The 14,539-nt window shown below is 52.0% G+C and overlaps 1 protein-coding gene across 5 annotated transcripts; it reads left to right on the forward strand.

Annotated features, from left to right (window-relative positions):
• Positions 1 to 5,700: 5,700 nt before the first annotated feature.
• Positions 5,701 to 14,224, forward strand: Rnf112 (ring finger protein 112). 5 transcript variants are annotated; one of them, XM_075992282.1, is made up of 15 exons: positions 5,701 to 5,805; positions 6,054 to 6,260; positions 6,417 to 6,457; positions 7,208 to 7,493; positions 7,669 to 7,875; positions 7,994 to 8,122; positions 8,308 to 8,412; positions 8,760 to 8,810; positions 9,297 to 9,353; positions 9,433 to 9,507; positions 9,632 to 9,752; positions 9,855 to 10,024; positions 10,103 to 10,156; positions 10,311 to 10,385; positions 10,475 to 14,224. In XM_075992282.1, the coding sequence occupies exons 2-15, from the start codon at positions 6,207 to 6,209 to the stop codon at positions 10,943 to 10,945; spliced, it is 1,896 nt and encodes a 631-aa protein (XP_075848397.1). In that variant the 5' UTR covers positions 5,701 to 5,805; positions 6,054 to 6,206; the 3' UTR covers positions 10,946 to 14,224. The 5 variants fall into 5 exon arrangements, with proteins under 5 accessions (XP_075848397.1, XP_075848400.1, XP_075848396.1 ...); XM_075992285.1 differs by having other exon boundaries at positions 5,758 to 5,805; positions 6,417 to 6,650; positions 10,475 to 11,861; XM_075992281.1 differs by having other exon boundaries at positions 5,804 to 5,964.
• Positions 14,225 to 14,539: the final 315 nt, after the last annotated feature.

Below are 14,539 nucleotides of genomic sequence, written 5' to 3' on the forward strand. Positions count from 1 at the left end.
ACCACAAGGTCGTGGCCTACCAGCAAAGTTTCAGCACGTCTATCTCTGGGGGCAGCTCTATGGCATCCCCAGCTCGGCCTTCTTCCCAGCATTCAGCTTAGTTTTCCCCGCCTAAGTTCTGCCTTGCTATCGGTCCAAGGCAGTTTCTTTATTCATTAATGGTAATCACAGCATACAGAGGGGACTCCCACATCATTCTACCTCACACCTCACTTTAGGACAGGATCCCTGTTTTTTTTTTGTTTGTTTTTTTGTTTTCTAGGTTAGCTGGCCTGCTAGTTGGCCCACAAGCTTCTGGGGCACTCCTGTCTCTGCATCCATCTCTCTCATGGGAGTGTTGGGATTACATATGTTTGCACTAGGCACCTGACTTTTTTTTTTTTAGTTTTTCGAGACAGGGTTTCTCCGTAGCTTTTGGTTCCTGTCCTGGAACTAGCTCTTGTAGATCAGGCTGGCCTCAAACTCCCAGAGATCCGCCTGCCTCTGCCTCCCGAGTGCTGGGATTAAAGGCGTGCACCACCACCGCCTGGCAGCACCTGACTTTTATATGGACTTGAACTCAAGTCTTCATATTTGCACAACAAGCAGTTTTACCCACTGAGCCTTGAGTCTCACAAGCATAGATCACATATTAACTAAGCCTGCTTCCTCACAATGCAAGTCATTGTCTCCCTTTGCAAACCTTTGCTTTCTCTGGCAGGACGGAAGTTCCTTCAGATTCCCCCACTATGCGGCTTCTTCTGGTATTAGTCAATCCCTTGCTTGAAGGATGATTTTGACTTACTATTCCTCTTTCTCAAATGCCTTTCCCTTCTTATTGAAACCCAGCAACCATTGCTGAAGCCCAGGAGAGAGAAATCACAGCGGGGTGGGACGTTCACTTAGGTTTTAAGCCTAAAGTAGGTCAGAGATTGAGTCTCACATCATCAGCTGGACTTTTACCTCACAGTTTGATGCAGTTGTTGACGGGATACTGCCCTGGGCAACTAGCCATCTTCCTTTTTCTGGCCAGGAAGTGTCTTAAGCTCTTGAGCGGAACTTTGGGTCTTCTCCACCTTGTATATTTTATAGTGCACAAGAGTGCAAAGCCCATCAGTCTTGCTAATGCCTACGACAAAGCCTGCATGGGTTCTTTAAGGTCCTTGCCTCCTCTCTTCCTTGAATATGGGCAAATCTGCCCCTGTTTTCTTAGCTGCCCTGTCGGAGGAATCACAGGAGTACTGACAGTCTCTCTTCCCGTGTGTTGCGGATGCTACCTCACCCACAGAGGTTTCTGAGGCACCAGAAAGGGACACAAGGCAGAGAGGCCAGAGTCTGACCTCAACAGATGGAACAGTGTTTATTAACACACAACAGTGAGGGGCAGCCTCTCTCCCTCAGCAAACTGAAAGATCTGCCTAGAAAAGGAGCTGACTGCAACCCTTTGTAGGTGTGCGGCGAGGGGCTTGGGAGTGAGGAGATTGCTGCAGCCACAGCCCACATTTCTCTCCGCAATCTCTCTTTCCTGAAACGGTTTGCCCAAGTGAGACAGACTGTCTTGGGAGAGAGGCTGTCTCAATAGACGTTCCTGTTTCACACTAACCAAAGGCTGAGCAAGGTCAACTATAATCTCACAGGAACCTGTGGAGGAAGTTTGATTGCATTGTGACACCCCCAGACCATGTTCATAAAGTTAACCTTGAATCAGAGAGTGGAGCCGGTGACCAGCTGACAAGAATCAGTCATGGAGAACACGGAGGACCCAGGATATGGATAGAGAGGCACAGGAAGGTGTAGGGAGGGATTTGGCTATTGCGGGCTTTTTGGAGTTCCTTTTGGGTCTGGAAAGTGTGGGGAGAAGATCAGCTGGTCATTCCTCCACCGCTTTTTTGATCTATCAGGTTTTCACCCCAATATCTGACTTCCACGTCTTTATTGGTAATAGAACATAGATAATCTCAACAGGAACCCTGTTTTACAACTGAGATGCTAGTGCACAGTCACCAAACGGCTTTCTCACCTCCTGAATCTTTCATTGTGAAACCCCAGCGCTCTCCTGAGGCGTTCTGACTGCTGCTCCTGCCCACCACCCCTGGGGGCAGCTCTTAGGGTGACCTTTGAGAGTGGAGAGGGGTGAAGACTAGAGTTAGCCAGACTCCCTGGAAGGCACACCGACATGGAGAGGGGCCATGGGTAGACAATAAAGATGGTGAACTTCCAAGATGGCTGGCTTCTTCCTCACCCTCCTGACCCAAGACAAAAGCCTGGCATCTTAAAACAAATGCCTTGCAGACTCTTTCCTCCTGCTAGTAGAGCCTCTACTGATGGGATTGCTTAACAAGTTCAAGACCAGGTCAGGACACGTTTACACAACAGTTGTGGATCAACCACCCACCTGGTCATCCTTCAAATTGACCAACTCTAAGTTGGGGGAGGAAAACCCCTCAAAGACTTAAACCTTCCCAGACTTCAGTGAGAGGCTGGGCTTCAGCTTCCTGACTCCCCCCTCTGCTCGGTGAGGGTCTTTATCTCTGTGAGCCTCTTGTATGTGTGTGTATGTTTCCTCACTCCTAATAAAAAGCCTTTCAAAAACAAAAACTGAGTGAAAAAAAAGGAAATAAAGGGGGGAGGCAATGACTGCTCCTAAAATGTGGAGAAGATTTTTATTGTAGCTGTAAGGGAGAAAGCAGGAGGAGGGGCGAGCCCAGGCTGAACATGCCGGTACCCAGGTTTCTTTGAGACCTAACAAGAACAAAAACAGGTGCTGTTTGTGGAAGTTTAGGAAGTGTCGTCCTGTTGGAAGAAGTATGGCACAGGGCTGGGCTTTGAGAATGTCAAAGCCTTGTGCCATTGCCATTTCACTCTCAAGAAGTGAGCCCCAGCTTCCTGCTCCAGCTGCCAAGTCTGCCACTTGCTGTCACACTTCCCCACCGCGATGGACTCTCATCCCTCTGGTCTGAAAGCCTAACTAACTCTTCCTTTGTCGGTAAGTTGTGATGGACTCTCCTCCCTCTGGTCTGAAAGCCTAACTAACTCTTCCTTTGTCGGTGAGTTGCCCTGCTCATGGTACTTTATTATAGCAACAGAGAGGTAACTAAAACAGACGCTGAAGCCTCCATATCTGAACACGTAGATACCTGCCCATCCATGTTCACAATGACAGGAAATGACACCAGCCTGGGTGTCCATCAGCTGATGAACGCATCACCGAAATGTGGTACACAGACACAGCGGAGGTCTATTTAGTTACAAAGGAAAAATGAGATTGAGAAATTTGCAGGAAAATGGATGCGACCAGAAAAAAAAATATACCGAGATAACCCAGACCCAGAGAGATCATCACGTTGTGCCCTCTCTCATATGTGGATCCTAGCTTCAACATTTGAGATGTGTTTGTTTCACTTCAAATGTCAGAAAGCCAGAAAGGGCACGTGAGCCTGGGAGGTGAGGGAAGGTGGCCTTAATGGGAGGAGGAGATAGCAGAACACGTGATATTACAGTAGACGGGGAACACAAGGGGTTAAAGGCTTATTGGGGACAGTGACATGATGGGTGCAGGTTAACCAAAGCTAAGGGTACAAAAAATCCTCATGGAAACTCACTACTTTGTAAATCGATTTTTAAAAAAGATTTATTTATTATGCATGCAATGTTCTCTTAACATATATACACTAGAGGAGGCACCAGATCTCATTATAGATGGTTGGGAGCCACCATGTGGTTGCTGGGAATTGAACTCAGGACCTCTGGAGGAGCAGCTAGTGCTCTTAACCTCTGAGCCATCTCTCCAGCCCCCTGTAAATCAATTTTTAAAAAAGGCTTTTAAACAGATTTACTCCACATGGGGACACTGTTACTCCAAGAAGACATGGATTATTAAACAAGATCTCAGGGTAAGGTATATGATATTTCCCAATGTGTTACGGTCAAAGAGGCCTCAGAACCCCCCCCCATAACTCCTGCTCCCCCCAAACACAGACCATTGCTATACTCTTGTTTGCACACCTTGACTAAATGGTGGACTCGGTTGCTGAAGACACCACACATTTTGGTTGCAAGATATAGAGGAATCAACCTAGAGTTGACTAGGACTAACTTCCTGCTGGCTGCCTTTCAAGGAAGGTGTTATACTGGGGAGCGAAGGATACTGGTGGTTTTACCTGTTGCTGGACCCAGTCACGCTGACCTGACAGGCAGGATGTGCCCAGCGATGCAAGAGTGACATGAACATTACGGGGTAACCAGCCACTTTCTTACTGTACTTGAGACCTTCTCACAGTAGAAAATTCATACCTGATACTGTAATCCTGTTCAAAAGCTCAAAGCTAGGGAGGCCATCAGCCCTTAGTAAAAAGGAACCGACCATTGTCATTTGCTAAATGGAAATGTTATCAACCTGCTTTCTAAAAATTTATGTTTGGACACAGAGTGTTGCTCCCGCTTCCATCGGAGAGGCTTTCTTTGCAGTGGACCGCAGTTAATGGAGAGATTCGCGGCAGAGAGTAAGTGACTGCGGCGTGCTCAGCCTTAAATGGGACATCTATATCAACTCCTGGCCTCCCCTCCACCCTAAAGAATGCCAGGGCTGTAGGATGGGGAGGAGTGCCCTGTGGTGCTGTCTTCCAGACACGACGTGACTCTCAGCAGCTGTGGTTATGTGCAGGTTTGCACACCATCAGGCCAGGCAATATTCCAGCACAGCCTGGGAAGGGACTCAGGAAGCTCCACCCCCCACCTGAGCGGCTCTTGGCAATGGACAGCTGCCGGTGGGGGCGAGTCACTTTTCTCCTGGGATGTGGTCTCTGGTAGGGTGCATGGGGGATGAGCTAAGTGGACTCAGTGAAGTGTTAAAGAAAAAAAAAGAGGATATGGAGGTGAAAAGGGAACTTGTTTGGAAGGGGTGCAGGGAAGAGGTGTGTGTGTGTAGTGGATTCTATCTATCTATCTGTCTGTCTGTCTGTCTGTCTGTCTGTCTGTCTGTCTGTCTTCCTATCTACCTACCTACTTACCTATCTATCTATTTTGGTTTTTCAAGACAGGGTTTCTCTGTAACTTTGGAGCCTGTCCTGGAACTCATTCTGTAGACTGGGCTGGCCTCAAACTCACAGAGATCCACCTGTCTCTGCCTTTCAAGTGCTGGGATTAAAGGTGTGCGACACCATTGACTATTTTTTTTCTTAGTTTTTTTTTTTTTTTGAGACAGGGTTTCCCTGCATAGCTCTGACTGTTCTGTAACTTACTTTGTAAACCAGGCTGACCTCAAACTCACAAAAATCCACTTCCCTCTGCCTCCCAAGTGCTAGGGCCACCACTGCCTGGCTTGGTGTGTATTTTATAAAAACATGTATATATACATGTATCCAAGGGTCAAAAACTAAATACAATTTATTTTTATTTTTATTTATTTTTTTTAAAAAGGTCTTGGGATGGCTCTTCACAAGTTTGCAGCAGAAAAAAAAAGCCCCTGGAGGGGAAAGAAAAAAAATTATTTCCCACCCACCAAGAGATTTTCAGAGCCCCAGATGATGAGGAAGATGGTAAGCTAGCAGGCACCAGTGACATACCCTGGGAGAGGGTGGCAAGATGCACTGGGTCATATGGAACACAGCGGTATCATGCTGTTCGGCACACAGAGAATGCTCAGCCAAAGTAGGTAATAGGATTGAATGGACCAATAGCTTCTCTGGTCTGCCCCGGTTGCACACGCTCCTGTTTTCCCACACTCCTCCCTCTGCCCACCCTGCCCCGGGCTCTGAAGACCCCAGCTGCTCCTATAGGGTCAGTGCTGTCCTGAGCTCCATCAGGAGGCACTTCCTGCTGTGCCAGGTACATCCACGTGGCCTCACGTTCTCCATCTCCCTCCTCCTCCCTGTCCTTATCTTTCCCTTTCGTCTCCATGGAGATTCACCGCCTCGGCTTGCCTGCATCCCAGACTCTGCCAGAGATTCTGAGCTGGGCTGGGTTCATCTCTCCTCTGAAGCCCTGGTACTCGCAGCCCTGTCTCCTCCCCCCTGGGGGTGAATCCACCCTCCTTTACAGCCTCTTTTTTTCTGACCAGCTCATTTATTCTCCAGCGCTGACAGCTAGGCAGAGCCTCGGAGGAGCCCATCCCCCTGCTCCACCCTCCACCTGCTCCGCTAGCCCTCTGGGTGAAAGGCTGTCCTACCGGCAAAAACCTCGGTGGTCGTCCTCTCTCAACATCGGACCCTCTGCCATTCCAGCCTCCCATGCCGAGGCCCGCTCTGTCAGTCACTGCTTTTTGTCATCGGCTCGGCAAAAGGGCAAGTCTTGAAGCCCTAAGACCTGGGAAGGAGAGTTGGGGGGTGGGAAGAAGCCACCGGGGAGGGGGAAGGGTGGCTGGGTGGAAGGACCCTGGAAACCCGGCAGGAAGACAGGGTCTGGGTTCTGCTCTAAATATGTCCCCTCCCCCCTCCTAGGAGAGCAAACGAAGCTTCATGGGAAACAGCAGCAACAGTTGGTGAGCCACGGGGCCTTCTGGGCTGGGATTGGTGCAGTGGGTCTGGCAGGTCAGCAGGCGAAGCTGGTCCAGGAGCACGGATCTCTGCAGTCCAGGCAGACTCCTTTGCTGAGCGCTCGGCTGGGCTCTTCCCCAGGGAAGAAGTGCAAGGCTGAATGGGCCAGGCTGTGCAGGGAGGGACCAGGACAAGCAGGTGGGTGCTACAGATGCTCAGCTCGGAGAGCACAAGGAATCCTCCGAGAACCTGACCATCTGTTCAGCTGCAGAATGGCTGCCTGGGTGCCAGGAAGCTACCGCCCTCTCCTGACTATCCTAGCAGCTGGGGTTATAGTCTGTTCCCCCTTGAAGAAGACCCGCAGCAAGAAGGCTGGTGTTCCATGGGTTTCCTGAGTGCTGGCCCTGGACACCTTGTCGATGAGGTAGTCATCATGAATGACTGCCTCCAACCCCAGCCAGGGCGCTTACTTCCAGTCTCTTCTTTGTACCCCGCCCATGGTTGCATGGATGGCATGGGCAGATCCAGGATTCCCTGAGGGTTGCTCTTGGGGGCACTCTCCCCTCTGTTCTGTTGTTCTCAGTTAGGATGGCCAGGACCTGGGGAACAAGAAAGTGAGGAATGGGTGGAGCTCATCCTCCAGGTGGCCCCAGGAAGCTGAGGTGGCACAGAGGGACCTTCATCTCTAAGGTATCAGCCCTCCAAGCCCTGCATCCAACTGGCATCCAACTTTCGGATGATGCTATACCCTCCAGGTCCCATGCATCATTCCCCAAGCTGGAGCTGGGCCTGGGACACCGTCCCTCCCCACCCCGCGAGCCGCCTACCTGCTCCATCTGTCTGGAAAGGCTTCGAGAGCCCATCTCACTGGACTGTGGCCATGACTTCTGCATCCGGTGCTTCAGCACTCATCGCATCCCAGGCTGTGAACCACCATGCTGCCCTGAGTGCCGGAAAATCTGCAAGCAGAAGAAGGGCCTCCGCAGTCTAGGGGAGCGGATGAAGCTCCTGCCGCAGCGGCCACTGCCCCCTGCACCGCAGGTAAGGGACTTGAGCTCTGCACTCAGAGATCTCCGATTAGGCCCAAGGTGGGGGATGAGCTTTGACCCTATTCTAAACTGTCAGGAAGGGGCACAGAGTTCCAGGCTGGACACTCTCCCAACTTGGGGTCGGTCTCATTTGGGATGCTCAGGGGACCCTTCTCTGTCCCACCCAGGAGACCTGTGCCGTGAGGGCAGAGCGGCTGCTATTGGTGCGTATCAATGCCTCTGGAGGCCTCATCCTCAGAATGGGGGCCATAAACCGCTGCCTGAAGCATCCATTGGCCAGGGACACACCTGTCTGTTTGCTTGCTGTACTGGGAGAGCAGCACTCAGGAAAGTCCTTCCTCCTGGACCACTTGCTCAGAGGTTTACCAAACCTGGTGAGGGCAGGGCTGGCAGGAAAATGCAGGGAGGCAAAGCAGAGCCCCAGGCTGGCTCTGGGAGGGAAACATCTCCGGGGATGCAGACTGGACCACCTGATACCTTCTCCATCTTCAGGAATCTGGTGACAATGGCAGGCCCAGGACAGAGGGGTCTCTGCCTGGGATCAGATGGGGTGCCAATGGCCTTACTAGGGGCATCTGGATGTGGAGTCATCCCTTCCTGCTGGGAAAAGAAGGGAAGAAGGTAAGGGAGAGATGCAGAGGGAAGTTACCATGAATCCAGAAGGGAAAGTGACTGGAGGGTACCAGATGGAGGTATGGAGGAGAGAGAGAAGGAAACTAGGAATGAGAAGGACATCCCCAGGGTAAGGGCAAAGAAAGGGCTGAGCAGAGAGCAAGGCAGGCCTAACCCTTGCTCTGTGTCGATAGGTGGCTGTGTTCTTAGTGGACACGGGAGATGTCATGAGCCCGGAACTGAGCAGGGAGACAAGGATCAAGCTCTGTGCTCTCACAATGATGCTCAGCTCCTACCAGGTGAGAGAGGTGCTTGGGTGGGGTGGCCACCCTGTTTCCTCAGAACTGAGAATGTGGCAGATTTGGGTGTCTGGGGTTCCTGCAGGTTCTGGAAGGTCCTTCTGGAAGGAGGATGTTCTTAGTGAAGGTGGGCAGGTGGGTTGTTCTAATGGTGGGACGATGGGCCTCAATGACAGCTGGTGGCCCACAGGACCACAAAACTCTCCAAGTCTGCTGGAAGATGGCTCGTAGCTAAGCTGAAAGGTTCATGCCAGACTAGGCTTGTGTTCTGGGATAAAGGCCGCTCAGGAGTAGCTCATCCTACTTCTGCAAATCTTCTTGCATTTCCATGCTTTCCTCTATTCCAGATCCTGAACACCTCCCAGGAGCTGAAGGACACAGACCTGGGCTATCTAGAGGTGAGGAAGTTTCTGGACAGACCTGGGCTATCTAGGGGTGGGGCAGTTTTTGGACAGTCCTGGGCTATCTAGAGGTGGGGCAGTTTCTGGACAGACCTGGGCTATCTAAAGGTGAGGCCGTTTCTGGACAGACCTGGGCTATCTAAAGGTGAGGCCGTTTCTGGACAGACCTGGGCTATCTGGAGGTGAGGCAGTTTCTGGTATTGAAGCCATCACCTCCACACACCCCAAGCACAAGGTCAGGAGGGCTGGACCAAAGGGAACTAACTTCCCATTCCGGCTTAGAATTGTATGACACTTGAACTGGCTTATGACAGACAGTTGAGCATGAGGTGCCTGGTTTGGGGAAGAGGCAAGGGAACCTTCAAGCTTGAAGCAGGAAACTTGGCTCCTCTAGAGGTCCAGGGTGACTAGAGAGAAGGCTTAGGGGGCAGACTGTAGCTCTTGGTGTAGCGCAACCCCCAAACTCTTTGTACCCATCCCCAGATGTTCGTTCACGTGGCTGAGGTGATGGGCAAGCATTATGGGATGGTGCCAATCCAGGTGAGACACCTGTTTCTAGACTTGTAGGTCCAGGGACTGCCAATCCCAGCTGCTGGTGCCGGGACCCTTTCTCTTCCAGCATCTGGACCTCTTAGTTCGTGACTCTTCCCATCACAATAAGTCAGGGCAGGGACACGTGGGTGACATACTCCAGGTAAGCAGCGGGAAGAGGCCGATGCCGGGGCAGCAGGTGAGGGAGGCTGGGGGGTGTTCCAGAAGTGTGCTTACAGGCGGAGTCTGCTCCCTTGGCTCAGACTTCTCCACAATCCATCTCTCAGAAGCTGTCCGGTAAATACCCTAAGGTCCAGGAGCTTCTCCTAGGGAAACGGGCCCGCTGTTACCTCTTGCCTGCTCCTGAGAGGCAGTGGTCAAGCAAAGGTCAAGCAAGCCCAAGAGGCAGTAAGTGTTCCAGAGGTGGAGACCTCTCTGGCATTGCCTCCCAAGTTTGGCCCAGTCTTTCCCTGGCCCAGGCTCCTCAGTCTGAGGAATCTCTTTTTTCAGACACAGAAGATGACTTCTCTCACTTCTTCCGGGCCTACATCTCGGATGTGCTGAGCACAGCACCTCAGCATGCTAAGAGCCGCTGCCAGGGGTACTGGAGTGAGGGGCGTGCCATAGCCAGAGGGGACAGACGCCTGCTCACAGGGCAGCAGCTAGCACAGGAGATCAAGGTGTGCAAACTTCCCAGGGAGTCTGGGCTCAGCAGGCAGGCACCTGCCTTCCCTGACCTGGCTGTGATGTCTCTGTAGAACCTCTCAGGTTGGATGGGGAAGACGGGGCCCAGTTTTAGCTCTCCAGATGAGGTAAGGAGCCCCTCCCCTTGGGGAGGGTGGGGTCAGGGAGGATGATCTCGGGTAAGGGGTAAGGCCTGAATGTTCTGGGAGTGGAGATGAAGAGCCTGGAATATCCCTGGCTGAGGAGGAAAGAGGGAAGCAGCCTGGGTTTTCCCATGGACAGATGGCTGCTCAGCTCCACGACCTGAGGAAAGTGGAAGCTGCCAAGAAGGAGTTTGAGGAGTATGTGAGGCAGCAGGTGAGCCCCAGGGGCGGCAGGGGCGGCTGTGTCAGAGAGGCTGCCTGGGTACCCAGGTGGATCACCGTCTTTCCTTCCCACTGCCACAGGACATAGCCACTAAGCGCATCTTCTCTGCACTCCGAGTCCTGCCCGATACCATGCGGAACCTCCTCTCTACCCAGAAGGACGCCATCTTGGCCCGCCATGGTGTGGCCTTGTTGTGCAAGGAGAGAGAGCAGACCTTGGAGGCCCTGGAAGCTGAGTTGCAGGCGGAGGCCAAGGCCTTCATGGACTCCTACACAATGCGCTTCTGTGGCCACCTGGCCGCAGTGGGGGGCGCTGTAGGTGCCGGGCTCATGGGCCTGGCAGGGGGTGTGGTGGGTGCAGGCATGGCAGCGGCAGCATTGGCTGCTGAAGCTGGAATGGTGGCAGCTGGGGCAGCGGTGGGGGCCACCGGAGCTGCTGTAGTTGGGGGTGGTGTGGGTGCCGGCCTGGCTGCTACCGTGGGCTGCATGGAGAAGGAGGAAGATGAGCGGGTACAAGGAGGGGACCGAGAGCCCCTTCTCCAGGAAGAATAACAGCAAGGAGATGTTGAAGGATGGAGGAGACGAAAGGCAAGAGGAAGGGTGTGGTCACGCCAGGGATTCGGAGGGGACCACATGTAAGCTGGCTCTGTTCAATCCCCTTGTCATTCACTGGCTGAGCTGGGGTTTTGATCTGAGTCCAAGGACCTGGGGAGGCTTTCTGGCCAGGAGGCTGTGTTTGCAGCAATGTGAGGCCTGTTTCTGGCTGTGGATAATTGGTACTCACTGGAGCCCAGCATCTCCACCTCCCCCGCCCCACTCCAGTTGACTTCCCTGGAGGGCCCTGGCCTGGAAGTTTATCCCGAGATCCAGAGCCCTGTCTTTTTACAGTTGGGACAGGCTCCAACATGACTGACTTTGGAGCTGGGGGCCCTGACAGGGAGGAAGAGGAGGGACCACGGGACAGAGATGGATATGACAGACTAAGGTATTACCCCGGAGCAGTGACTTGTTCCCAAAACTGCTCCAGACATGGCCGGCCTCCCTGCTCTTCAACTGGGCGTCCAGATGTGTGTCCTGAGCCGCCCCGTCCCCCCGTCTCCTGCAGTCCTCCTGGGCCTGTGCCCTGTGCCAAGTCCATTTGGATGGATCGAGGGAGATTAAATGCCAAAGAACCACACCTCCAATTGCAGTCTGTGCTAAAGCAGCCAGCCAGGCTCTGCCAATGTCTGGTAAAGGAAAGCGCAGGAAATGAGTTCCGTTCTTAAGCACGGCCCCTCTCCCGGGAACTGTGGGCTCTCTGTGCCACACTGTAAGACCCCCTAGATGTAGCTCTCTGAACAACAAGCCCCCAGAGAGCTTGGGGCTTGAAAATTTCTAAGGAGACCTCTGGGCTATTGCACTGTAAAGGATGTTGGGTACATGGCCCTTTATTTTATATAAAAATAAAATGTGTGTGTGTGTGCGCGTGTGTGCGTGTGTGCGTGTGATTGGCAGTTTCTCAGTACATTACTGAAACAAGAATTTGGCCTCCAGAGGAGTCTGGTGTGGTAGAGATGGCAAGGGGTTCCATTATCAGGGCATGGTGGTGGGGCAGGGACACTGAAATTCAAAGTGATCTGAGGAGTATCATGCCCTGGCTTGGTGGTGGCAGGAGGCTTTGGCCAAAAGCCAAGTACACAGCCACCTTTGCAGGCTTGTTCACAAGGGCTTTGAGTCTGATCCTTTTGTTGGTCCCCAGAGAAGCAGATTCTGCTGTTCTGTCAATGGGGAGCTGGCATCTGTTTCAGCAGAAGACAAAAAGGAGGCTTGACAGGGAGACCTTGGCCAGACTGGAAAAAGGAGAAGCCAGAATCCATTGTGCAGGGCTGGCCAGTGGGTGACACTGGATTCTCCCCCCAGTTGCACCTCCAATCTCAGAATTGCAGCCCGCTCCCTCTGTCTAAACCCCGCATTTCACCGATGCAAACCCAAAACAGAGTCTCAAGTAAGACTGCTCCCAGCTGCCCAGTGGAGAAGCAGGAACCTGATGTCCAGGCTGGCGTTAATACACAGACATTGGAAGATGTGCTGTTTACGGCTCTGCTGAAATCAAGATGTTCCTTTTTTTTCTGGATGCTTCTACCGCCGTGTCCTGCTCAGAGAAATTTTGAGGGGCAGCAGAGGAAATGGTCTAGGACTGATAGACAAAATATACAACGTAGACAAATTGCAGAGCTGGGAAGGAGGGTGGGTGGGGTAAGGGCAAATGAGGGTGCCCCATTTTGGAAACTGGGCCTTGCATGGGGGCAGGGTCTAGACAGTGTGTGGTGTTTGTGGAGAAAGGCTTTCTGGGAGCATCACAGGGTCCGTCCGTCCACTGTCATCTGGTAGGCACATGAGCTACAAAGCCTTCCAGGGACTGGGGCTGGCCGGCTCAGGACACAAGGGCCTCTGAGGACTGAGAGGACGGTGCTGTGTAGTTAGGATCCCCTCCCACAGGAACTTGGAGGACACTCCAAGGTCAACCTCTTTGTACTCACTGAGCAGATGGGAGACGTTGGCTCAGCTAGAGAAGCTTCTGCAGGAAAATGAATATTCCACGATATTTATCATGCGCTTTCTATCTTTCAAAGCAATCCCAAACATCTTCCCCTTAAGCTAGGAAACCATCAGTATGAACAATATACATTTGTATAGAGGGGGACACAGAAACCCAGAGAAGTGACGTGTCTCAGTATCAGTTAAAACAACTAGTGACAGACAAACCAGAATGGGAACCCAAGATCTCTGATGTTAGACCCCTTATTCTACAGAGCCTTCACCCTTACAAGTCTCTTCAGACAGCCAGACAACCTTACCATTCTGCCCCCAGTTAGGTGGCTTCTGAGGTGTGGTTCCATTTCTTCATTCCTATTGTAAAATACCCAAAGCCAAGCATGTTATCAAGAGAAGTTTATTTAGCTCACCGTTTTGGAGATCCAAGGGTATGTGCCGGTATCAGCTTGACTCTGGTGAGAATCTCGTGGTGCTTGACATAGCGTGGGAAGAGTGTGTGTAAGAAGGAGTCCTCATGCGCCAAGACAGGAAGCCCCCCGCCCCAGAGATGGAGGGTATTCATAAGAACTACACTCACTCCCACTGAGGGTTGGATCCCTAGTGACCTGACCTAGGCTCCATTCCATAAAGGTCTGATGAGGACCAACTGTCCCACTTATGAGCCCTGAGATACCTCTAAGCAACACCCCAAACTAGTACTGGGCTTTCAGTATTGGTCCTGGGATCCACCAGCCTGTAACCCAGGCCCTCAAGATTCTCTTGTCACAGGTCTCTGAGTTAGAGATGGCTGTCATGCCTTGCAGCCCCTTAATTCTGAATTCCCCTAGTGTCGAAGATGGAGGGTTCACAAGAAGCAAGGGTCCAAGCGTCCTGAAGCCCCTCGCCACGTGCAGCAGCCCCATCCCACTGACCTGCAGGAAGCCACACCAGGAGCCAGAATAAACTTTGACTGCATTGAGCGAATGAGACACGGAGCTCCATCTATTGCTGTGGTGTTTTCCTAACCGATAAACAGACCTGTGCTCTTTGAAATGGGTTGTGGCTGTAGGAAACGCTGACCAGCATTGGTTGGTGGTGAGCAATAAGGAAACGCAGCTGGGCTCGAGTCGTGACAAACCGTTTGCCAACTGCCCACCTATAAACACTTGGAATCTGGAACTTGTATGTTTGAGGAAGTTTCTAAAAAATGAAGTTTTCTTGCCAACCCAGAATATTCTTTTCACCAATATTCTCTCCATGCATTCGATACACAGGACTGACCCTGTGTAATCTGGTAAAAACGTTACAGAGACAAAAGCCGTGTTGTGCTTTTGTTTCTGAGGCCAGTACATGAACAGACCAGCTGTGAGGGAAAGACTGGCTTTGCTTATGGTTTAAGAGGGCCGGGTTCGTTGTCACTTGGTCCTGTGTGTTGGGCAGAGAGTCCATGGTGACAGGAGCCCGACGTGCACAACAGCTGTTTGCTTCATGGCCAACCAAACCAAGGAAAGAAGATACTGTCTATAGCTGGCTTTTTCTTTTCCCACTTTATTATATCTGGAACCTTAGCCCATGGGATGGTCCATCCACATTTAGAGTGGGTCTTTCTCCCTCACTTAATAATCCTGACTG

The sequence above is a fragment of the Microtus pennsylvanicus genome, chromosome 11 (genome assembly GCF_037038515.1).
Source record: "Microtus pennsylvanicus isolate mMicPen1 chromosome 11, mMicPen1.hap1, whole genome shotgun sequence".
Taxonomy (NCBI): Eukaryota; Metazoa; Chordata; class Mammalia; order Rodentia; family Cricetidae; genus Microtus; species Microtus pennsylvanicus.